Here is a 25,479-nt window from a genome sequence, read left to right as displayed (position 1 = left end):
ATATATATATCCTGAAACTATTGTTTGATTGAAGTGGATGCTTTGACTATTGCTGATGTATATGTTAATAAATCATGATAAATTAACAGGAAGAAATGTAATTAGGTGAGTGCTGCATGCAGCGCTCAACTATTGTTTTTCTTTCTTTCTTTATTATTCTCTACAAACTTTGGGACATTACTCCTTCCACAATTTTAAATTACTTTTAAAATGTTCATATTAGCTTGGAATCACACGCTTTCGTTCAAACTCTTTAAATATTTTTTACTTTTTAAGATATTCTAATTTTTTATGGGAGGAAGGTGAAGCCGGCAAAAAAAAATACATTATAGTGTCACTTACTATCTATACTTGTGAGATAAGATGTACTTTATTAGACTCTTATATATCTATAAATTTAAAAAAAGCATATAAGATTATTCTACAAACCATAAAACACCTGTCGTCAAAGGAATGCATTTACATTTTTAACTATGCTCTGTGTATCTCAAAAAATGACCTAACTATCTTAACGAGAGAACATCTTTACATTGACATACAACAAACCCTGAGTTTAACCCAACCATCACCTGTCATTACCGACTAACCATCCCCTACATTTTCTGTGTCTGTGACAAAGTTTAAATTCATTTTTTCGATACATGCATTTTCATTCATGTCGCTCGGACCACAGCTCAAAAAATGTATCAATTGTCTCCTCGCCTGTCTCTTCTAAGTGATGGTCAGCGTCGGCGTCGAGCGCAATATTGGAGACGCCCCGTGGCGCGGCCAGCAGGTAGCGGAATGTGTCGCTTGCAGTGTAGTATGCCCACAGCGTCCAACCACTGTTCCTGAGCTGAGGTAGGCGGTGCTCCACCAGTCGCTCGCGTCCAGCTGCTGCAGGAGGGCGGGCTACAGTTGCGGTAGCCAACGCTGCTAGTGGTAGTAGCAGCTAACACGGCCTTGCGACGGGCGGATCTTCGCTGAATTGTTATTGTTTTTAAATAAAGGCTAGTATCCTCACTCTTGGGATACTAGAGTGTGGAATACTGTGTCCACCATGGACGCTGAGGTGGAGAAACCCGAGCCCGCGGACAGCGAACAGGACGAGGAGGAGGATGTTTATGAAGTGGAGAGAATCATCGATATGCGGCTGGAAGAGGTAACGCATCGAGCTAAAGAGCTAGCTGGAGAAAACATGGCTGGCAAATGCTTTCGTCCACCAGCGTGTACCTCAATAAATAAACAGCGAACTGGTCAGACCCTGGTGTACATCACAGTGCGCTATTGTATTGTACAATTGTAGCAAATGCATAAACATTTTGTAACACGGGGTCTTGCACAGACTTGATAATTTGTATTTAAGACTGCGGTCGCGTCTGCACAACTTTTGTCATGTCCGCTTCTCCCCTGCGGAGGCCGAGGGGGATCTGTTTCCGTGCAGACATGATTCACGGCCCAAATCATGTATATAATAATATATCTTCTACGCCATTGCTTCCAGTGCTATTGATTATGGAGATGTTAATATGTGGCATTGGTGGAAAAATGACAGATACACACCACGCCAGAACCGGGAATGCTTTGTGTCTCAACAACCCTGCAAACACCGTCCAGGCCCCGTATAATATATTCCTGTCATCAGATAGGAGGATATTAATATTATCCTTCACCATTGAACACTGATGGTTATGGACTATTGGTGGTTACTGGTAAACAATGACAGACCTCGGCATGCTTTCTCCTGACCGACCATCAGACAATAACAGATGTGATTATGCACTGTGTTTAGGACAGGTGCTGGATTTAAGTCCGCTTTTACATGTTATTATGTTATTTAACTGTTTAAACATATGAAGAGGTTGTATTTTTTGACCATGTGCTTTGGTTGGTTCGCTTACTAAAGGTTAGCGTTTATCCAACTGTGGCTGTTCCATACGATTATAGAAAGTCGGAGGAAAGCCACATGCTTTGATGTTTATGAAAGGTTGTCATCAACAGTACAAGGCTTGTACATCGGGATGTCACATTTATTCGTCTCAGTTTTGATTAGCCTAGGTTACGGTATATTTACGTTTATTAAATATTGTACATCACTCAAACTCTAATGTCGTCACAAAATAGTATTGACAACAAAAAATCCCATGATGCTTTCGGGTGTATAAGCCCTAACACTAGTCTTCAGAACCTAGAATAGGTTAAGTGGTTGCATCAAGGATAGACTCACAACTTAGTCTCTCAACGCTAAGCTCTTGGAGAGAAGAGAAGAGGAGGGCAATCTCACAGGTTTCTTTGAACTGGAAAAAAAAACAACTAAAAGCAAAACTATTATTTTTTTAAATATATTTTTATATTAAACAAAGGCCCATGAAATCGTTAATTTCACCATTTGTGTAGAGTGAGCACACATTTGATGAAACTGAATAATTGAATGTAACATCCATTTTCAATGTTTACAAAGCTCTGTCAGTGTTCCAAAGTGATTTGCTATATCGCTACATCATGTTTGTTTTACCTCAGTAGAGATGTGGAGAGCATTATTTCCGGTTAGGAGTAACTTCCTGACAAATATAAGGTTTAGCGGTTAGATCTCAGATTGTCAATTATGTTTGACTCCTAAACCTGACCATAGCCAAGATTATATACATCCCTTGAAGGGTACTTGAATAAAAGGGTGGTGTCAGGTTGGCCACATTTGGCTAGTCCCCATCAGGTCATTTTCTGCCTTTCTGCACCGGGTGTGCAGACAGGCAGAACCTAACCTTAAGGACAGTAATGCAGCTTGTATTATGTAGTGAACCAACTTCTGCCAGGCAATTATCATGCTCCTAGAGCCCCTGGAGAGGACAACACCTCTTCTCACTGGCTGGTCGAGCTGTTTTCCATGTTGAGTCAAGCGATTAAGGGTTGGATTATATGATGAACCACCAAGGAAGCATTTCTTTACCTATGGGTTGTGCAGCCTGACAATGCACAGAACTTCTCTAACTAAAGTTATTCTGCACTACAGAATCACATCTTTCATATCATGACCCAAAACGGTCCTTTCTTGTATCTGTCTCTTCCGTCTCGTGACCTTGTGTGTCTTGTGTCCTCAGGGGGAGGTTCTATACCGGGTCCGCTGGAAGAACTACTCCTCGGACGATGACACCTGGGAACCTGAGGCCCATCTGGAGGACTGCAGAGAGGTGCTGCTGAACTACAAGAAGAACAACTTGGAAATCAAGCTCAGGAAGGAAGCAGAGCTTAAGAAAGCGACGGTGAGTCTCCATGGCAACACGTGGTGACTGTTGGGCTTATCAGCACCATTGTTTGCACAGCGTTATGCACGTTCAGCCATCTAATCTAAGGGGAAGAATCTGCTAACTTGTTTTTTCGTTTAGCAGATGCTTTTGGCAAAAGAGGCTGCAAACAATCAATGCACGCAATCAGAATTTGTGTAGCTACAAAGTGCTGCGCAACAACTACTCGACAGAAGTTTATGTCGTTGGGTTTTGTTTTGTTTCAAATGACCAACTCCTCTTTTTAGGAGTATATCACTAGATTGCACAATGCGCCTAGAAATTTTAGTCTTGACAGACAGCATTCCGAAGAAAACGACACGCAGAAATGCTGACATGACCTCTTGTTTCCCACTGCAAGCTCCCGACAAAGACGGAGGTGGTCGACGAAGACTCGGAGAGCGACAGCGACAAGGACCGGCCCAGCGACCTGCCCCTCAAGAAGAAGAAGAAGAAGGTGTTGGTGAAGGAAGAGGAGGAGTCTCCACAGAAGGAGAAGAAGCGGAAGAAGAAAGACAAGAAGAGGGAGGAGATGACGACGAAGCCCCTGCCGGCGCCCGAGACCGAGGACGAGGAGGACGCACAACCGCCGTCGCCTCCCAGCCCGTCCCCCTCGCAGCCCAAGGAGAAGCCCGCGGAGAAGAAGAAGCGAACGGTGGACACGGACGAGGAAGAGGAGGAGCCGGCACCTTCCAAGAAACACAGGAAGGACAAGGGGAAGGAGGCGGCGAAACTCAGAAAAGACAAGGCGGAGGACGGACGCAAGAGGAAGGGAAAGAAGGAGAGGAAGGTGGAGTCGTCAGAAGACGAGGACGCCGCGCCCCTGGAGCAGGACCTCAGCGACGAGCCGTCGGGCCGCTCGGAGGAGAGGGGCAAGCAGAAGAAAGGTCCAAAGTCGGAGCTGAAGCTGCAGGGCTTCAAGGACCTCCTCCACGACAAGAAGCTCAAGAAGGCTGAGGCGGCCGCCGGGCCCTCGCAAAAGGAGGGCAGCGCCCAGAAGACCAAGGGCCAGGCCTCCAAGCTGAGGGAGGACCCCGCTCCCCACTCCTCCGACTCCTCCGACAGCTCCTCCCTCCAGAAGAAGCCCAGGAGCAAGGCGGCACCAGAGGGCGCGGTCCCACCGCCCGCCCCCAAGCTCCCGCCGTCCTCCGCCTCCGTCGCCTCCTCCTCCTCCTCCTCATCGTCCTCCCTGGCGTCAGCCGGTGGCGGGGGTGCTAAGGCCCGGGGGGAGGAGGCGGGGACGAAGGAGGCGGGTGTGAAGGAGGCGGAGTCCATCCCGGGGGCTCAGAAGGAAGGCGCTGGTTCCACCAACCTGTTTGAGAAGTTCCTGCTCAACTGCGAGGCCAAGGACCGAGTCCCGCGCCGGCACGCCGTGCACCAGCCTCCCGTCGTCGCTGCGGAAACCATCGGCAGCACCGGGAAGACACCCAAGGTCGGGACCAAGGCACCTCAGAACAAACGTAGTCGTTTGGCAGACACCTGTATTTTGTCTTGAACTATTTAGTCATTTAGCAAACGCTTTTATTTAGTCATACGATGTGCGACATGCAGCATAGGACGACAGGTGGGAATTGAACCTGGGTTGCTACAAGGGATAATGCATACATGGTTGGCACACCAGCCGTTTGAAACACAGAGCTGCCCCCCCCGTCGTAATATTTTTGTAGGCTCAAACTTCGGTCTGCTCTGTTTTCATGTTCTAGTCTGGGTCTCTCTCTTGGCTCTGCACTATACTTCCTGCCCTAAACTGTTGGGGAACCTTTTGACATTTGGTAACGTTTTTATTCAGCTTATTTGAGCAAATTGTTTTAGTTTTATTGCATGTTTAAGGTTTTTACTAGTGCTGTCAATCGATTAAAAAAAAAAGTGAATTGATTAATCACATAATTTGCTTGATGATTAATGACGATATAACGTGATTAATTACGATTAATCGCTAGTGAACCCAAGAACACTTTGTTTTTAAAGGTGGTTATTTGTCTTATATGATCGTCAACATAGTAATATGTAATTTTTAAGCTAATGAAATAAGTCCCAAATTTAGAGAAAAAAAGGGTTTAAAGCCTGTTTTTTTTTTCTCCCAAAACACATCTTACATGTTCCACTCTGATCACACGCAGGTGACATCAGACTACCTTTTCCGAGGTAGTCTGACGTCATGACCAAGGGGCCCAGGCGGTGCGGTTTGTGTGGATGTTGGAGCTCTGTCTGGGCAGCGGTTGACTGGTGTGTCTGTCAGAAAGTAGGGCTTTTCTGAGACTTATTGTATAACGCTACGGTGTGTGGATGGTGAAGCTCCATCTGAGCAGCGATTTATTTATTACCTGCGTCCGAGTGAGGGTTAGGCTTCCCTGACACCTATAGTATAACGCTATGGTATGTGGCGCATTTCGTAGACAACATCGTTTATTATAGCGCTCATAACTAGGGATTGATTGATTTTTTTAGGGCCGATACCGATACAAAGTTTTTTTCATCAGCCTTAGCCGATCAACGATACGCCAATACCATTTTTCTTAAGCCGATACTGCTTTTGCACCATCAATTTCCATCATAAAAATGACACAATGATGATAACAAATGTTACAAGTCTCAATTTAAAAAAGGAACATTTATTGAACTGTCTGTAAATCATTTGGGGAAAAAAGAATCGGCGAAAAAAATTGGCCGATGCCGATACACGTAAAAAACGTAAATGCCCGCGGATATATCGGTCAATCACTACTCATAACTGGTTACACAACTAACACACTCCTGTCGAGACACTCCTGTCGCTTTGAGCGGTGAAGCCCTGTAGTTTCTGTGATCTGATTTAAGGTCATATCTTGAAGACTAATTAGCTCTGTGGTAATTCAATTGGGCTTTGCAAACTTTGCAGATTACTTATTTCTTCTCCAAAGATCTGTCAGGCAAATGTTTAGCTGCACACAGCGCCACATCGGTCCACTGCCACAGGAAAAAAAAACAAAGCTGCATTAATTGAGTAAAAAAAAAAAATGACGTGCTCAATCTTTCTGAATTAACGCCAACATAAAGGTGTTAATTTTGACAGAACTAGTTTTTACTAGTGCTGTCAAACGATTAAAATATTTAATTGCGATTAATCACATTAATGTCATAGTTAACCTGCAATTAATCGCAATTAATCACACATTTGTATCTATTATAAATATCCCTTGATTTATTTTCTCATTTTAAATCTCTCTCAACCACATTGAAACCACATTGCCATATACTGAAGTGTTCAATTTCATACTAACATTCTCACTATGAGCAGTCATTCACACTTGGAGCAAATAATCTCTCAGACAATGTAACACTGTCCATCAATAAAAGGGTAAAAAAAAAAACATTAATCTTGCAATAAAAAAAAATGTACGCAGTTAAAATGGGTTTGCGTTAACGCCGTTAATAACACGTTTAACTGACAGCACTAGTTTCTATCTTTTCATTTCTTGAACATGTCTTCTCAGGCTTTTTTCGCCACGCTGTGTGGCATCACTTGTTCTGACAAGGACATTTCCTTGTCTGGCTTTCTAGTTTCAGGCTCCAATTCAGTCATTAGAAACTTGGAAAGTGCCTCGACTCTTACAGGCTTGGTTCGGATAAGGATCAAATATTCAGGCCCGTGGAGAACTCTTGGGGTCTTTCTCTATGAAATAACCCGTCTGACAGCGATCCAATCAGATAACTGGCTACCTAATTTAAACAATGTCCAATGCTCTGAATAGTGTAAAATAGTCCTGGCGGTATGCATAATATGATAATTAAATCAAATATAATAATAAGACTGTGTATATTTTCTCTCCCTCCAGCTGATAGGGAAGATTGAGAAGAAGGGAAAGGCGACAAAAGATTCTCCTGCCCAGAAACCAGATGCAGAAAAGTTGCCAGCCAAGCAGACAGAAGGTGAGGAGGGACACTATTTATCATAATTGTTATTAATGAGAATATAACTTAGTGCTTTCATAGATATCTTATTCCACTCTTCCAGTCTTCTATGGATTCAAAAGTAATGTCCTTTGTACTGTTTCCTTATTGAGTTGTATCAAATCTGAGTGAATTATCAAAATAAGTAAAATTACAAAAACGTTATAGATTCAATTTCTACATAATATTGTGTGTGAGTGAAATTCGGTTTAGCCTGAGGCAAGCTGATAATCTTCAAAAAGCACTTCCTTCCGGCCAGGTTGGGGGAAATGGAGAGCCAAGATAGCAGCGCTTGTTGCGCTTTTTTGTCGCACTTCTACTTTGAGTTCTCCATACAACCAGTGGCTGTTCTGGACTAGCTTTTGTACAAATACATAACTGACAAATGAAAAGAATAATGGCCCAAATATCTACACATTAAAACAATGTACAACATGGTACATTAACACCAGTTGTAGTCTATAGGTTTGTTTGAATATAACTCAATTTAAAGTTTGCCTAATGTAAATGTTTTGCGCGCGCCATCGTTTGTATGTCAGTATATGTCATGACCGATCATCCACTGCGGTGTAGTGTTGCTTAGCAAACTGTGCCCTGACCCCCCCCCCCCCCCCCCTTCCAGCAGCCTCCAGAGTGGGCCAGAGCCACGGCTTCAGCCTGGACAGTGATGAGAAGGAGGTGGAGGAGCCGGCCGCACGGCCCCGCACGGGGGAGGAGAGGAGGGACAAAGGGACGGAGGAGGCGCAGAGGCCCGGCTGGGGGAGGAGGACCCCCACGGACGACCGGCGGTGGAAGAGGCGGGAGGACAGCGAGCCCAGGCTGTTCATGGCCTGCGACGACACGCCAGACCCCCAGGACTCCCAGGAGGGAGCAGACAAGTCCAGTGAGTGATGCTACGGGGATCTCCTCCTAGAGAGAACGGGTTTAGTAAAAAGAGCCCTGGGTACGATCAGTTCGCAATGGTTGTTAGCCAGCACGTCATCATGATGATAATGATGGGTGTTTGAACTTGAGCCTGGTGTACATATTAAATGCCAGCATGTTAGTTTTTGTCAATGATAGTTGCCAGCCTAATTTAAATACTAGGCGCTAGCCTGGTGTAAATAATGGGTATTGGCACGTTTGCCTGGGTTCAATTTATAGGGCTAGCATGTTAGCCCCTTGTAAATGCTTGGTGCTCAAATGTGAGCCTGATGTCAAGTGCATGGTGCCGGCATGTTATTCTGCTGTACATAAAAGGTCCTTGCATGTTATCCCAGTGTAAATAAGTTTACACTGGGAGTTTGTTGCTGCTAGCACACAGTCCCTGAGTGGCTTGGTGCTACGTGGTACTCATCCCCTACTCGAGGAGTCCATCCTCTCCCCCCCCGCCTCTTTTTATTTGTTAGTTGACCACTGTCTCTGTGCTGTGTAGGGGGCCAAGCCACCCTGAGTCTGGGCATGGACCTGAACCTGGACTGGATGACCCTGGAGGACTTCCAGAAACACCTGAACGGAGAAGACGAGATCCTGTCAGGCCCGCCGCTCTCTCCCAGTGAGTAGCTCAAATTGCCCCTCGGGGACGAATAAAGTGATTCGAATTTAATAGTAATGTGTTGCATAGAACCATACTTTTATTGATGGGAAATTCAGGAAACTTTTGCAGATGCTCTGTGAAGGAATCTGTAAAGCCCACAAGTAGAACATTTTGAGAAAGTTGACCTCATGGCTCATTATTCACGTTTTGTCACTATGGATATACACATCCCCTACATGCTGTGGAGACTTCCGAGACGTGTCTCCGCGAGCCAGTAGGGGTTAGGGCATCAAGCTCACGGAGGTTGACGGTTGTCACGCAGGTTGTTGACAGTTGGGATCGAACACAGTGCCTTTGTGCCCCCTCCATGACTCTCTTACTTGTGTTCACAGGTGAGCTCCGGGATGCAGTGAAGAGTGGGGACTACATGTCTGTTAAACTGGCGCTCAACTCCAAGGAAGAGTACAACCTGGACCAAGAGGTCAGTCCCACCGCTCACCTCACCCTGTTATGTCTTCTTTAGAGGGTGTTCTTAAACCTTTTCATCGCTGGAACCTAAAGAAAATATCCGGGTGTCCGTGGGTCCCCATACGCACACTTGTAAATGTCGCGGTCTCTGTTATCTTGTTGAGGTTTCTGAGGCCTGACGATCATTTGCAACGTCTCCAACTGGATTGTGACCCAAGGTTTATACAAACGCCATTCTTTAGCAGCTTTATGAAAATGTACAATTTAAAATCTTTGGGTTGTCTGTAGATTTCCCCTTCAACAGAATATCTCTTTAGCCTGCACCTTGGTAGCCCCTGGCGTGTGTCTGTGTGTGCGCATTCGTTTGTGTGCGTCAGAGCGCATGTGATAATTACAGCAGTGTCTTTGCCACTATGTCCACAGGGTGTGACAGCACATTAACACCTCCTCTACTACTGTCGCGATGATAAACACTGTACAGCTTAAAGAAGCTACAAAGCCCATGACATCGCCTTAAATTATTATTTGAGTATATATTTTTTTAATTAAAGAACGAGTTAAAGGTTCTTTATCTCCATAATGACATATGGCTTTATATTCACAAACCAAAATGAGATCGAAAGTCTCCATATAACACCACAAATCCTTCTTGCAAATTGACCTCCCTGGTGGTAGGCCAGAGTCCTGCACGGGTCTTATTTTGCAAGCCCGCACCCGCCCGTACCCACCATACTTAAAACCGCCTCCGACTCGTTTTCCGACAGTAGCACAAAATACATTCCGTACCCGAGTCGACCCGCTATAAATGGATACTGACGCCCCAACCCGCACCTGAAGGAAAATGAGACGCATTAGATGGAACACCGGGGGAATTACACTATCTGGTGTTTGGCGTGGTGCTTTAGATTGCTGTGCCAAAAAAGCACATCATCCACTGTTCACGGTTTAGTGGACTCCTCCGCTCCTGAATAACATATCCAGCAGAGGAGAAGGGGCTCGCTCGCTTGCTGCGGTTGGATGCAGGCACGGCGAGGATAAATCTGGCAATCCGACCATTGTTGGGAAATGAACAGCTGTGCTCTCCCCAACACGATGACACATCAAAAGAGTCATCTTTAGTTTTTTTTTGTAATCAATGTAAGCAGCGACTTCGTCCCGATATTGCGGGGCCTCATCACTGGAATCCTGTACGTCCGACAGTGTGTCCGCTGACATTCAAGCTCGCTTCTCGTGTGGGGGCCGGGGTCCTTGCAGTGTTAGCAATGTTATTACCAGAAGCGGGTGTTGAACAATAGAGTGGTGATAATCCGACTGCAGCGGTTGATGTGTTGATCTACAAAGACATTTCCTAGCTGCAAGAAATTGGAGTTATGAGATTTTACAACAAAGAAACCCATTACCTCAAGTTCTACACCAAAGGACCTGGCGTTTTTGCAGAACCAAAGGTAAACTTTGACCATTTGAACTGTTAAGTTTACCTTGTTACTTACTTCTGATGTTCAAATATTACTCAACTATTTCAGATGAACATAATACTGACATGTTTATTGTAAGTCAGTTTACTGTAAGTCTCATTTTATCATATGATTTATTAAAATACATTTTAAAATATCAATGTATATATTGGAACCAATATTCATATGTATTACTCATATCTATACTTTGAAAAATGTTTTTACATTTGAAACGCTGCTGTTACCCATTTCATATTTTCCACAGATAGAAGAAATTGGATCCAAGAACAGTAAAAAGAAGTTTGGACAGAGGAATTCTGCGATGCAGGTACACCATTGCTCAGAACACCTTTGTTTATCATCCTCATCAGCCCAATTTAACAGCAGAAGTGATTATATTTAGTGCACCATATGCAGCCCGTTGCATTGCTCTGAGCACAGAAATGATTGTAGGCTTTACATATCAGATTCTTGAAAGCTTAGCGGCTGGCAGCTATAAAATAAAATCTAAAAGTATGATCACTGCTTCTTATATTCTTATGTTTGGCCTGGCATTGCATTGTGAACATTGCAAATCTTTTAAACTGGCATTTAGAGCTCAGTCTTGGCATATATTATATACAAATTTCAAAAGTAAAAGTTAAATCAGTTTTTTATAGTTATGAATTTAGGTTTGGTAGTGCATGCATATTCTGTTTTGTACTGAACCATATTCATGCAGCATTTCACCCCTACATCCCATAATACTAATTACTCTTGGTCGGATATTTACAATGTCCAAACGTTGTAGTCGCTGCTTAATCCAAATAAAGCCATTAACTATTTCTCGAATGGGTCACATGTGGTTTTTGTACTGACAGTTTGAGAGTGCTGTTTTATTGTTTTGAGGGGGGTTGGGGGTTATTTCGGGTGGATTTTTTTCAACTTCAACACAAGCCGTGCGTTTCATTTACCTGTGCTTGAATGAGCTTGGATGTTTGGCTGGGGTGTTGCCAAGGTGCTTAGAGTTCAGCAGTCAAAGCAGCAGAACATGCTTCTCCATTATGGTGGTTTCGCTTCCTGAGGCCAGTTTCAGCGATGAGGGGTCCCCCAAGGACATAGGCCTACCTTTCTCTTTTGCCTGGATATTTTCCTCAACTTTACCAATCACTTTCTCCTCAACTTATTTAAATATTTTAAAACTGGACATGAAATCTTCTCTATTTAGATTCAGATGATATATCTGACCCTGAGCCCAGCTCTGTATGTGAGTCTCACTTATGCTTGTTCTTTTACAGGCATGTTCTGTTGAGGAGAAGATGACATTTGAAGGAGACAAGAATTTGATTGAGGAGAAGATGGATTTTGAAGAAGACAAGAGTTTGATTGAGGAGAAGACAGCTTTTGAAGGAGACAAGACTTTGATTGAGGGGAGGAGCTTACACACTAATCTTGCAATGGCGAGTGCAAAAGAAGAGGGCACTTTGAGACTCAATAACAATCACCTGCAAGATCTTGCGGGCCAAATCTGTGGTTATGCCCTTCCAAATACAGCAGATTTACCACAGCAGGTCCCCCACCAAAAACATGATGAGCGATTTTTAAATAAGGATGAACACACTGATGGTAACCTGTTGCCAGAAGCCCAGATGCCAATGGACACAAACATGGATTTTACTGGTGAGATGAGTTTGGGTTTGAAGCAGGATAGTTTGACAAATTGCTCTGAAATCATCCCAGACAAGGAGCTAAGCAGCCCTGCTGACCATAACGGGCTAGAAGACATCCGACCAATGCAAATGGAGGATCAAGTAGATGATCAAGTTGGGAATTGGAGCCTTCCATCTGATCCTGCAGAAAGCACAGATGGCCTCCAGTCAGCAGTTGATAACACCATAGATACATCTGTAAAGAGCAACACAGAAAGCCCAAAAATGAAGACCGGACCCAGGAAAATCAAGGAAAGACGACAACCAACCAGATTTAGCTCGAGGACGTGCAAAAAGGTACTCCAGACAAGTACATTGGAGGAGGACGATGACGACGACGAGGAGGATGATTATGATGAGGATACATCCAAAGAGCATTACTGCTTGTATTGCAAAAATCCCTTCCGCCGATTACTGAGGCATTTAGAACGCACACATTCAAATGAGACAGAAGTCGCTCATGCCATGCACTTCCCGAGGGACTCCAAAATCAAACATACCTTACTGGATCAAATCCGCAATAAAGGAGATTATGAACACAATTGCAGTGTCCTCCAAAGTGGAGAAGGAGAAATTGTAACAAAGAAAAACATGAATAATGCTATGCTGTCTGACAGAGACTACTTGCCTTGCCAGCACTGCCTTGCATTTCACCGCAAAACCGATCTTTGGAAACATGAGCGGGCGTGTAAGAGAAAAGGAGATCAAAGGTCAGACATCGGAACAAAGAGATTCAGAGTTCAGAGCGCTGCTTCTCGACTACTTCCCATGTCAGAGTTCCTGACGGGGGGCTGTGAGGAAATAATTGACATCATGCATCAAGATGACATCTCTCACCATGTACGGAATGACCCACTCATCTGTAAATATGGCAATGCACTGTCGGCTAAGCATGACTACGACAGATCCCAGTTTGCTTACATTGCACAGAAAATGAGGGAGTTAGGTAGATTTGTCCTTGCTGCCAATGAAATTGACAGCAGTGTACACTTTTTGCATGAAATGTGTACACCTTACAGATTTGAATTGGCTGTTGAAGGGGCCAAGAAGTTGGCTGGTTTTGACCCCACCTCCGGTCGCTATAAGACAGTTTCCCTGGTCTCAAAGATAGGCTACTCTTTAAAACGAGCTGCAGAAATTGCTTTTGGTGAAAGCCGATTGACTGAGGACAGGGAAACAGAGGCCCAAATCCAAAGATTCATAAATCTTCTTGATAAAAAGTGGGATCAAAGTTTCTTCAAAAGCTCTCGTATGGCCTCTCAGAAAGTGGAAATAGATAAATCAACGCTGACAGAGGACCTGATAAAACTTTATAGATTCATCACGACAGGAGGCGACGAAGCTACCCAAGAGCTGAAGGAGAACCCTGGTTCATTGTCGTGGAGGAAGCTTGGCGAGGTTACTCTCACTGAGGTCTATCTCTTCAACAGAGGCCGAGTGGGAAACACTGGGCGAATGCTTCTGAAGGAGTACAATGGCAAAAAGATGGAGATACCATTCACGCCTTCTGCTGATCAGATTCTGCAATGCACAAAACTAGAACTGGAACTTAAGGATGGTCTGACAATTTTGGAATTAGAGGGTCATGGCTGTAGAAACATGCTGGTTTTTCTCACTCCAAGGATGGTATCATCCATTGATCTACTCAATGAAAATCGAGATAAGGCTAATGTGGCAGAAGGCAACCCATACGTATTTGCAAGGAATGAATGCCTTTCCCCTCTCAGGGCATTTGATCATTTGAGAAAAGCAGCAGCTGAATGTGGTGTTACAAACCCAGATGCCATTTTGTCTGCAACCCTTCGAGACCAGGTTGCCAGTTATTGGCAGCTTATGAGCCTGAAGGAACAGGAGTTGAACAAAATTGCAAAACTACTGGACAGGAGCAACCAGGAGTGCACCAAGCTCCAAGAAAACCCTTCGATGTTGGAGGAAATGAGCAAACAACTGCTCAAGTTGGATAGGACTTTGTATTTTCGTCCTGTTGAAAGTTCAGGTCTTGCTGAATCTTCAGGTCTTGCTGAAACTTCAGGTAAGTGATGCTTCTTTGCCTCCCTAAAAATATACAGTGGATTTTATGGTTTGTGGTTCAATTGCTTAATGTTTTCCCTATTTTACTATCTGTTCCAACCTCCAGGAGCCATCCGGAGTAGTTTTGCCAGGAAAAAAGGTTGGAATGAGGAGGAGCAGGAGGCGGTGAGGCGGTACCTTGGCCAATACTTCACACTAATGAAGCTCCCTGGGAAGAAGCAGTGCTTGGCCTGCATCACCGCTGAACCCGCTCTCAGCACCAGGTCCTGGACTGACATAAAGAATTACATTCACAACAGGTTGCAGTCAATGAAAAGGAAATGTTTCCACCGTAAGGCTCAAGGAAATAAGTTCTTGAGGAAAAAGAACCAAAGAGGGGGTCGGCGTGCTATAAAGAAGGAATTTCCAGACAAAAATAAGGATTTTGTTCTCAGCCGGACAACTAATCCACCAACCGAACATAGAGAAATGTCTCCAACAAATCCGGCTACTGTACTATACCCTCAAGCAAAACAGGCCATGAACACTGTGCATTTATCGATGGCCGGTTCTAAAAAAAAAAGAGCTGTGACAAATCCACCATTGATTCCCACGTTTACCCCCTTAAATGCACTTAAAAAAACATTTACACCAGAGATCGCTAGAAGTGCGCTCTTGTCTCCGCCGTATTCACCACAGCGTGCTACAAGTATGCCAGTTCATCCTGCATACTCACCACAACACACTACAAGCATGCCAGGACATCTGGCAGGGTATTCGCCGCACAGCAGCAGCCCTCTGATGATTCCAACATTTATGCCTTTAAATGCGCCATGTTCACAACAGCTCCCTCGGTTCACCCCGCTGAATGATAGACGTTCAAACATGCTTTCCTCCTTCAGACCCCTAAACCATTCTAGTACAACAGGTTTCCCCGCAAGCCCTCCCAGAACCCACAGCACGACCCCTCTCCCAAGCACCCTTTCGACCAACCTAATCGCAAGCTCCCTGTGCACAACCACTCTCCCAAGCTACCATGTGACCAACCCAAACCCCAGAACCCACACCACCAACTCAAACCCCAGAACCCACACCACCAACCTGAACCCCACAACCCACTTAAATCACCATACCCCAAGCTCCCACACTACAAACTCAATCCCAAGCACTCATGCACGATCCAAAGGTGTTCATCACCGGACACCTTCAACGAAAAAAAATGACTTGTCCATGGACACCCCTGATTCTCCTACAAGTTCTTCTTCCCAAAAGACTCCCAAGAGAGCCAAGAGGTTGTGGAGTGAGGCGGAGCAGATGGCCGTCCGACGGCAGCTGGGTGACATTTGTGCACTGACGAAGGTGCCCGTCAAGAAGGACTGCGACGCATGTCTAGCGGCTGAGCCTGCTTTGAGAAGCCGGACCTGGCGGGAGGTCAAGTACTTTGTTCACAACACTATTCAGTCCAAGAAGAAGAGAGCAAGCGCTCCTCCTTCCAAACGTTCTGCACCCCTCAGCCCTGGGGTTCATAACTCCATTGCAGAATGGGATGCTCCTGTATATCTTTCCCTGTAAATACTACTAAATGAATCAATCTTAAACTCTCGGCAAACATGAATAGCAGTGAATTGTACTGATGAAGCTTTGAACCGGATTTATTTGTCTAAAGATTCATATTTTGTTTCCCCCCAACATTGTCCGCTGATTCAGCTAGTCATAAGAAGTACCTAGGATTTGTGACATCATACAAATAGGAATGGTTTTTGCTTGTTTTTAGAGCAGAGGAAGATAAACTCAGCCCGATCTACCTCGAGGCATGGCTGCCGTTTCTTGCATATTGTCAGGCAAGGAATAAAACAATTATTTGGATTGTAATCCAGAATATTAATATGGAGTAATTGTACTTTGTTTGTAGTTTGTACAAAGTGCCCTTTGGTGCTAAAACAGTGAAATCCCTTTTTTTCACTTTATATTCATTATGTTGAAATAGATCAATCCGTTGTGATCTAGGGAACCCAGTTCTACATGATAAGCTCTGTTGTGATTGGTTAGGGTTGATTACTCATTAGGGTGCAAGGAAATGCATCTGGTGAATGCATAAATGCCACCTACTGAGAAAGTTGAGTCTTTATTTGACCACGTGTTGGTGTGCTGTGGTATAATTGTACCCACAGCATTGCAGCAAATAATCCAAGTATGTTTGTAGCTCTGGCTCAAGGGGAGTAAGTTCCATCCAGTATTAATGATCAGTGTACCTTTTTAAAAATCATTGGAGATGATCTGTAAGGAGGGTTCTGGTCTGGCTCTGTGGTAGACGGGTGAGATGCGCTATCCACTATTCCACATATCCAAATGGGTGTTTTCCTCAACTGAAACATGTCTGCCCAAATTATTTGTCCTGTAAAAGATTTGTCTTGCTTTTCCCAAGGGTTTCTAGCTTGATTTATTTCTCATTGAATCTTGAATGAACGGGACATTATAATCAAGTTTGCACTGGGACATATTCAATTCATATTCATATTCAGTTTTATCCCTATATAATAACCCTCTTATTTTATGGCTTCGGAAAAATACAACCTATCTCTCAACCATGAGAATATCTGCTGTCGGACTTCCATGGGCCAAAGTTTCGTCAATTTCCCGTTCGCTGAAAACTTGACGGACCACCCGCACCAAGTAACGTTTGCAAACGTAGGATTGGACCGTTGTCATTTTAGGGAGGGCTTAGTGAAATCATTTGCGATGTACAATATCATGAAGTAAGCTGCCCTGACTGAATCAATTTATTGAGAACTTTTCATAACTCTGCCCCTCATTATCGGTTTAATGTCTTCGTCGACTGCTGTACTTGACACAATGTTGCCCACTTGTAATATATACCTAATTTAGCTAGTACCCTACATTATAGATGGCCTGTAAAAGCCAAAATGCCATTAGCTCCTAGTAACTGCTAGAATTTTTGACTGAATTTTTAAAAAACATGTTTAAATGTTTCTGTTCCTCATGCTCACGTCATTAACTTTGATTTTTACTAGAGTGTATTTACAAGTTTCAGATTATTTTTTACTTTTCTATTTCCGCACATTTGTTGATAAGAATGGAGATTTGCACAATTTATTGTATTTGTACAATATTCCTCTAGGCAAAGAACATATGCTAAGCATTTTTATTCTTGTTAGGAATGTAATGACACCTGTAACGTGATACTGATCTGGTGAACTGCTAACAAAGAAGTCAAAATTAACATAATATTAATCGTTGGTTTAAAAAAAGTGTTAACTACGCTACCTCTACCAATTGCAGTATGAAAACTGCAATTGGTAAGCGTAAAGATAAATAGGAGTCAATTTATCTCTCATGGGTAAAACAAAAGTTGTCAAAATACAATTCATAAATAATTGAATTGTAACTAACCCTAGTTGAATAATATTCTAGAACTTAATTTAATTTCCCCAACTTAAACGTCTGCACATCGAAAAATCTATTTTTTTGACATTTTTTATGCCATTTACACAATATCAATTATAATTGAAATGCACCTACAGAACATTAATTTAAAGCGATAATGGATTTTTGCTTACTCTATCGCATTGTACAGTGCAGCTAGCTGTAAACAGGTTATTTCCCCATCGTCACAATTGTTTTATTCTGTTTTTAAAGCTACTTTAATTTCTCATACTGTACAGGGTACGTTTTATAGTTATGAAGTAAATTTTAGTTTTAAATGTGACACGTTATTCGTAAAGTACAATCAACATGCAAGGTAAGTAATTTGTGTCACACGGTTTAAAATAATTAGTCACCAACATGTATGCTGGGTAAAAGTATTCCTGTTGGAACCGAGTTCCACTTACTTAATGCTTATTTAGAATATCAAAAACTCTAACCAAAACGTGTTCCATAGCTGAAATCAGTGTTTTATAGGTTTGTTTTAATTTGCCAACAGGCTGTCCTTTTCATCCGCTTTTTCTGTATTAGCATCTAAAGCCGCGTTTCCACCAAAATGACCCTGGACTTTTATTCCCAGGAGCTACATTTCAAGGGACTGAAATGTTCCTTCAGCTCCTTGTCTGTATTTCCACCCCTGTGTTAGGACCGGCAAAGGTTAGGCAAATTAAGGTCCTTTCACATCAGGCACATAACGAATAAAAAGAGAATGATTCTGAGAGAAAATCGGACCAACAAAATCGTGTCAACTATCAGTTACGTCGAGAATATGCAACATTTTCGTATGAGTCGGGGCAGTGAGGAAGCATGGATTCCACCCTCAACCTCATATAGCTAGTGAATACAAGCGTATGCTTTGTATTTCATTAAAAAATCATGTATTTAGAGAAAAAATTGGAAGTTTGATTTTTAATCCAAGTGTAAAATTCTGTAGCGAATGACGGTTTGCGGATGAGGGGGATTAAGATAAGTGGGTGTATGTTAAGCTATCAAGCTGGATGATCAACTGAAATAATTTGTGAATTTAGTTAACCTCTAATGGACCAGAAATGTTTAGCTCTGAAAGCCCCTACCTAAACGGTTCCTGCACCTTTGGAAAGTCCTTCCCGCGAGGACGGATGTTTTTGGGAGTAAAATAATGCCCCTGGAACTTAATTTAGACCCTGGTTCATGCGGTGGAAATGCACTTAGTTCCTGCAAAGATTCCTTGTTCCAGCGTAAAGTTCCTGCGATGGAAACGCGGCTTAATGCACTCTGGTTTTCCAGGTTATTGTGTTCTTATTCAGCCACTGTATTGGACATTTATACAAACCATTCAGGTATTATCAGGAATGTTTGGTGCTCAAACCAGGAAATATATGATGTAAAGTTTCTCTAACCACGATCCACACGTTTTCTGTGTAGTAGACCGCAAATAACTCTTGTATAAACACATTTCACTCAATGGGCATCCTCTTATCATTTACTGTATAGAACCTATAACTTCTGCTTGGACAATAAATTGTTTCTTGACTTAAATGTATCATTGTACCATTATTGATGATTCCTCATAATTGAAACTACGTTTCAGATAGGCAACTGGTTTCCAAAGCTCCATGGTCTTTCAAATGTTCTACTGTTAATTGTTTTTTGATACCTCTGGAATTTTTTCAGTCCCAATGTGTAAGATTGAGCCCCTCCCAGTTAATTGGTGTAAAAAAAAAAGTAATAACAGTGTTCTGTCCACTCTGACGAACTCTGTGACGCTAGCATAGCTCGGTGGGCTTGGTGGCATGAGTGAGAAGGGTTTTGCGAGGGTTGATGGTAAGATGCTTGTACAGTGTTTGTATGTATTTTCATAATGTATGTCATCCATGTTCATCACATGTTGAATGTTCTTCCTCATGCATGTGCTGGATTCCTGTATGTTGTTCCTCATGTATATTGTTGATCGTGTGTGTGTGTGTGTGTGTGTGGTCATCGTGTATGTTGTGTGTCAGGACTCCAGCGGCATGTCCCTGAGCATGCTGGCGGCGGCCGGCGGTCAGGACGACATCCTGCGTCTTCTCATCAGGAAGGGGGTCCGCGTCAACGGGCGCCAGAAGAACGGGACCACCGCGCTTATGCACGCCGCAGAGAAGGTAACCGAGAACCAGTACTGACCACCGAGAACCAGTTCTAGACATCTAAAACTGGAACTAGCTAGAACCAGGATTAACCACCTGGAGCCAGAACTGACCTCCTAGGACCAGGATTAACCACCTGGAGCCAGAACTAACCTCCTAGGACCAGGATTAACCGCCTAGTGCCAGAACTAACCTCCTAAAACCAGGATTAACCACCTAGTACCAGAACTGACCTCCTAGGACCAGGATTAACCACCTGGAGCCAGAACTAACCTCCTAGGACCAGGATTAACCGCCTAGTGCCAGAACTAACCTCCTAAAACCAGGATTAACCGCCTGGAGCCAGTACTATCCACCTACAACACAGGACAGCTAGTACCAGATTGCATTTCTACTCTGTAGTACGTCAACTGCATTGCATTCAGTGAGAAAGGTAGAAGTACTACTATTATTAAACCTCTGGACTATTTGCGGCGCCTTATGCAAATTCCTTTGTTAATGTGAACCAGTTGGTTTAACGTTTCCCTCTCTTTGTTTTCATTAAAGAAACCAATCTAATATGTTCGTTTTAGCAGTCACCTAAAACAGAATTACCAAGTAGGAATCAGAAGTGCCAGTACCATGCCAAGACATTGTGCCAAAATACTTGCAGTACATAAGATAAGATCAATTACAGAAATCGATTACTTCCCATGCCCGGTAACCATTAGCCTGTAATCAATCAGTAACTAGCTACAGGAAAGACCATCAATGATGCTCACCTGTCGACTAACCTCTGCTTCCTTTCTGTCAGAACTTCCTGACGACGGTTGCCATCCTGCTGGAGGCTGGTTCCTATGTCAACGCCCAGACACTCGGAGGAGAGACGGCGCTAATGAAGGTCAGAACACAAAACAGAATAAACAACCTGCAACTAATTTAAAAAAAAGCATGTCGGAACGAAAAATATTTAAACTTTCAATAAAAATAAAAATGAATAAGAGTCTGTTGAAGGTGGCTTTGCTGTTTTTAGGCTGTGATAGCCATAGGATAGGATAGGTACATTGTACTGTAATTTTTTTTATTATTTATCGTTTCACCTTTGGTTGGTAGATTGGTAGCCAGCGTGCTTGTAAGGTTGGTTTGGACAGGGGCCTCTGAATATGTGTTTTCCTTGGATTTTGGCACAAGGGATTATAACATCTGATCCTGTGTATTAATGAAAAGACCTGCGATTACCTGTGATGTACAACATATCAAGTAATGAATGCAGAGGTTCTGAGTGCGTGACCTTGACCCCTGATCTCCCCAGGCCTGTAAGCGGGGGAACGCGGACATTGTGCGCCTCCTGCTGGAGTACGGCGCCGACTGCAACATCCTCTCCAAGCACAAGAACACCGCCATGTACTTCGCCAAGGTCAGCAACAACCTGACTGTCTGTGACCTCATCAAGGACCACAGTAACACGTAAGGGGCACACACGCGCGCGCACACAGAGAGACACACAGAGACAAAAAGACACACACGCACGCACACACACACACACGCACAAAGACACATGCACACACACACGCACGCGCGCACAAAGACACACGCACACACAAGGACACACACACGCACACACAAAGACACACACACGCACACACAAGGGCACACACACGCACACACAAAGACACACACACGCACACACAAAGACACACACACGCACACACAAAGACGCACACACACACACACAGTAACACTCTTCCCCTTATGCTTCTCGACCCCTCTTTCCCATCCCTCAACTCCTCATTTTACTTCCACCCCTGACTTATCCTATTATCTCTCCCTTTCTTGTCTCTTACCTCTTTCTCTTCCACCCCCTTTTCTCTTCCTCCTTCACACTTCTGTCTCATCCCTCTCTCTCTCCCTCTATCTCATCCCTTCCCCCTCTCCCCTCTCATCCCTCTCTCCTCAAATGTCCTCCTACTCCATCTCTCCATCCCTCTGGTCCTCTTCCTCCCTCTCTCGCACCCTTTAACCCCTAACACTCCCTCTCTCCCCCTCCTTGTCCCCATGCTCCCTTGTCTTCTTCCTCCCCACCAATCTCCGCTCCTCTCTTTCTCCCACTCTCCCCTTCTGCACAATCCTTCCTCCGTCCTTCATCCCTCTCCCCCTCGTTCGCCCCTCCTCTCCTCCAGGTTGTCAGGGGTAGCCGAGGACACCATCAGGGCCTACTTTGAGTCCCGTCTGGCCCTGCTGGAACCCCTCTTTCCCCTGGCCTGCCACCGCCTCTGTGAGGGACCCTACTTCAACCTGGATTTCAGCTACAAAGCCCAGCAGCAGACTGAGGGTGAATGCACACACACACACATAGAAACAGACGCACACAATTGAATGTGAACCCTCACTTTCCCAGAAGAACACCCTCATCGAGATCCTAGTCCCTCTTTGGATCTCTGATCTGTTTTGCATGTTTTAAAAAGAACATGTTATATTATTATTAACCATAACCATTAATACCTTTTTGTTTTGCTCCCTCTCCCAACCTTTCTTTGCCTCTCTTCCCTCCATCTTTCTATACCTCTCCCCCCTTCCTATCTATCCCTCTGACCCCCCCCCCCAACCCAACCCACCCCCCGACCCCCAGGCTCAGGCGTCCTCCTCTTCATCTTCCATGCTAACTTCCTGAGTGACATCACGGCCCGGCTGTGTGGGCCGTGCTGCGTGCAAGCCGTGGTGCTCAACGATAAGTTCCAGCTGCCCATCTTCCTGGTACGCTGCGCCGATGACACACAGTCCCACACGCCCATCATACATGTCTTAACACCCGTCACTGTTGATTTGCCTCCGAGCAAGACTGTGTCTGTGTTGTTCTATTATTTACATTGTTGTTCTCTCTATCTGTACCTCTCGCACTCTCTCTCGCTCGCTCTCTCGCTCTCTCTCTCTGGATCCCGCTCTCACTCTCTAGGATAGTCACTTCATCTATTCCTTCAGTCCGGTTCCAGGCCTCAACCGTCTCTTCCTCCGCCTGGCCGAAGCACACACAGCCAAGGTACACACACGATATATACACACTCGCATACATATACCATGCACTACCCAGGCAATACACACCAGAGGAAATCACACATTGTATATTGACACGCATACCAACGTACACACATGAAAACTGTGGTCAACACAATGGGGGTATAAAACGTATAAAAGTCGTAGGGTCCTCACGCATGTTTTTCAAGGTATTCTGGGTACTGTCCTCTGATCACTGATCGTCGTCGTCGTTGTTCTTCTTCCGTCAGGTCAAGCTCCTCATCTGTGCTTACCGTGTGCAGCTGCAGTGACAGCTTCCTGTGTCAAAGTGGAACTCTCCAGAGGGTTCACGCGCACGTACACACACGTGCACACGTGTACACACGCACACACAAAATATCAACATCTGCGCACCTGAGAGCCACATCCACCAAGAGCTCACTGCACCTCCAACCATATTGGATAGCGTCCCTCAAGGTCAAGGAAAAGGTCAACAAGGATCACACAATCCATCCCCCAACGATCCATCCATCTGCCCAGGGACTGGTAACCATGGTTACCAGTGAGGAGCGGCAGGAAGTGAACCATTTCTCCAGTACTGGCGTGTACTTAGTGTGTCCTCTGCCTAGTTGTGCGTGCGTTTGGAACCCATGTGAGTTGAAACATCCTAGTTTTGTTTCATTCGTGTTTTTTTTTTTTCTTTTTTCTTTTTTAATATGTTTTTGACCAATCAAATATACAGCACTGTTTCAATTGCTTAGCTTTGTAAATTAACTGATACTGTCCTTTGTTTTCGGGGTGGTTGTGTGTGATGACAAATTCGGTGTGCAGGTACTAGTCTAGTGTTGGCTTCATTGATACGACAGTTAACTAAACTAACACTGATCCAGGAATCTCCCTTTTATAAACAACTGACAGACCTCTTTCAGGAGTGGCCAAGAGTCACTGGCCGCACCCCCTCGACAATCTCATTGGTTACAATCTGAAGTAGACGAGACTGCGGTTTAACTCTTCGGGATTGTCTCGACTTCCTCTGTAAAAAGGGCTGTATATATATATATATATATATATAATTTTGGGAGTTGGAGATAGGTTGCCTTAATAGCCACATTTGCGGGTTTGTTCCAAAGAGCAATGAATGATTTTTTAAATTTTATTCCAGACTGTTGTGATGTCTCTAACCAACAATAAAGTTTCAATGTTGTCAACATCCTAGTACTTAAAGCTAGTACGCAAGTGTCTGTTCTTTAAATAACCTCTTCCCCGTTCTCCACCTACATGCATACACAAACTGTTAACCATTGGAAAATCTTTCTTCCTTTCAAATACATGATCATTCTCTAAGGTCTTCTCTTGGTCTATACCTTATCGTGTGTATTTAATTGTATTGATATTACGTCATCACCCTTCACATCACCTCCCCATACCCCCACCACCTCCTCACACCTCACCTCACACCACCACCTCTCCCCTCACATCACCACCTCACCTCTCAAATCATCACCTCCCATCACCACCTCAGCCATTGTGTCACAACCTCACCCCTCCCAACCTCACCCTTCACATCATGACTTCCTCACATCACCACCTCCTCTCCTCTCACATCACCTCCTCACCCCTCATATCACTACCTTTCCTCTCACACCCCCACTTTTCCTCGACCACCTCCTCGCCCCTCACCCCACCAACTACTCACCCCTCATCACCACCTCCTCACCCCTCACAACCCCTCACATCCCGACAGCCTCTCCACATCTCACATTACCACCTTCTCACCCCTCACATCCCGACAGCCTCTGCACATCTCACATTACCACCTCACCGCTCACATCCTCATCCTCACACCTTCACCACCTCACATCCTCACTTTACTTACTTTACTTTACTACACATATTGGATCATTTTGATATCATTTTTACATTCCACTCCAAGACTCTGATATATGAATAAAGTTGAATTGACGTTAGAAGTGGTGGAATCATGGGCGTCGCTGTCAAACATGTTCACAAAGGAACACAATGTGCCCAAATCCTTCCCTCAGTGATAATGACTTTCATCACAATCTTGCATACAAGTGAATAGTATGCACATACTTAGCATATATAGTGTGTATATCATGTAGTTACCAGTGTTTATATTGTATTTATATGTATATAATATACATATAATGTGTAGTGATGTATAGCATAATATAGTGAGTATATAATGGTATGTATATAATATGGTTATGTCGTTAAATATAGTTAATTATGTAATAGAATATGTATTGCATTAGTATACAATAGTATGTATATCATTAAGTTGGTAGTGTTTGTATAATGTATAATGTTATAGTAGGCCTATAGTCATTTTCGAATATGTATATAATTGTAGGCCTATGTATATATTTTGGTAATTAATAGTTCTAGTTCTCATTATCTCTCCATAATTCTTTCTTCCTCCTTGTCATTCTCCCGATTATTTGCTTCCTCCATTATACTCTAATCTCTGTATGTATTTATTATAAAATCGTTTAAAATACTGTCTTTCATATGTGTGATTATTAAAATAATCGCAAATCTTTCAGGTTATTTTATTTTATTGCAGACCGTAATCAGCGCGCGCGCACATAC

The 25,479-nt window shown here is 43.8% G+C and overlaps 1 protein-coding gene across 3 annotated transcripts; it reads left to right on the top strand.

Moving 5' to 3' along the window:
- The first annotated feature begins 895 nt into the window (after nucleotides 1–895).
- mphosph8 (M-phase phosphoprotein 8) lies at nucleotides 896–24,074 on the top strand. 3 transcript variants are annotated; one of them, XM_084478481.1, is made up of 14 exons: nucleotides 896–1,141; nucleotides 3,078–3,239; nucleotides 3,622–4,692; nucleotides 7,076–7,169; nucleotides 7,813–8,073; nucleotides 8,605–8,724; nucleotides 9,099–9,187; nucleotides 19,750–19,890; nucleotides 20,669–20,755; nucleotides 21,167–21,321; nucleotides 22,035–22,186; nucleotides 22,484–22,608; nucleotides 22,808–22,891; nucleotides 23,136–24,074. In XM_084478481.1, the coding sequence occupies exons 1-14, from the start codon at nucleotides 1,040–1,042 to the stop codon at nucleotides 23,175–23,177; spliced, it is 2,685 nt and encodes an 894-aa protein (XP_084334607.1). In that variant the 5' UTR covers nucleotides 896–1,039; the 3' UTR covers nucleotides 23,178–24,074. The 3 variants fall into 3 exon arrangements, with proteins under 3 accessions (XP_084334607.1, XP_084334606.1, XP_084334605.1); XM_084478480.1 differs by lacking the exons at nucleotides 19,750–19,890; nucleotides 20,669–20,755; nucleotides 21,167–21,321; ... (2 more) ...; nucleotides 22,808–22,891; nucleotides 23,136–24,074 and adding exons at nucleotides 11,906–14,348; nucleotides 14,454–19,383 and having other exon boundaries at nucleotides 7,816–8,073; XM_084478479.1 differs by lacking the exons at nucleotides 19,750–19,890; nucleotides 20,669–20,755; nucleotides 21,167–21,321; ... (2 more) ...; nucleotides 22,808–22,891; nucleotides 23,136–24,074 and adding exons at nucleotides 11,906–14,348; nucleotides 14,454–19,382.
- The last annotated feature ends 1,405 nt before the right edge of the window (nucleotides 24,075–25,479 follow it).

Source organism: Micromesistius poutassou (genome assembly GCF_964030765.1).
Source record: "Micromesistius poutassou genome assembly, chromosome: 14".
Classification (NCBI taxonomy): Eukaryota; Metazoa; Chordata; class Actinopteri; order Gadiformes; family Gadidae; genus Micromesistius; species Micromesistius poutassou.
This window is presented reverse-complemented; position numbering and strand designations above follow the sequence as displayed.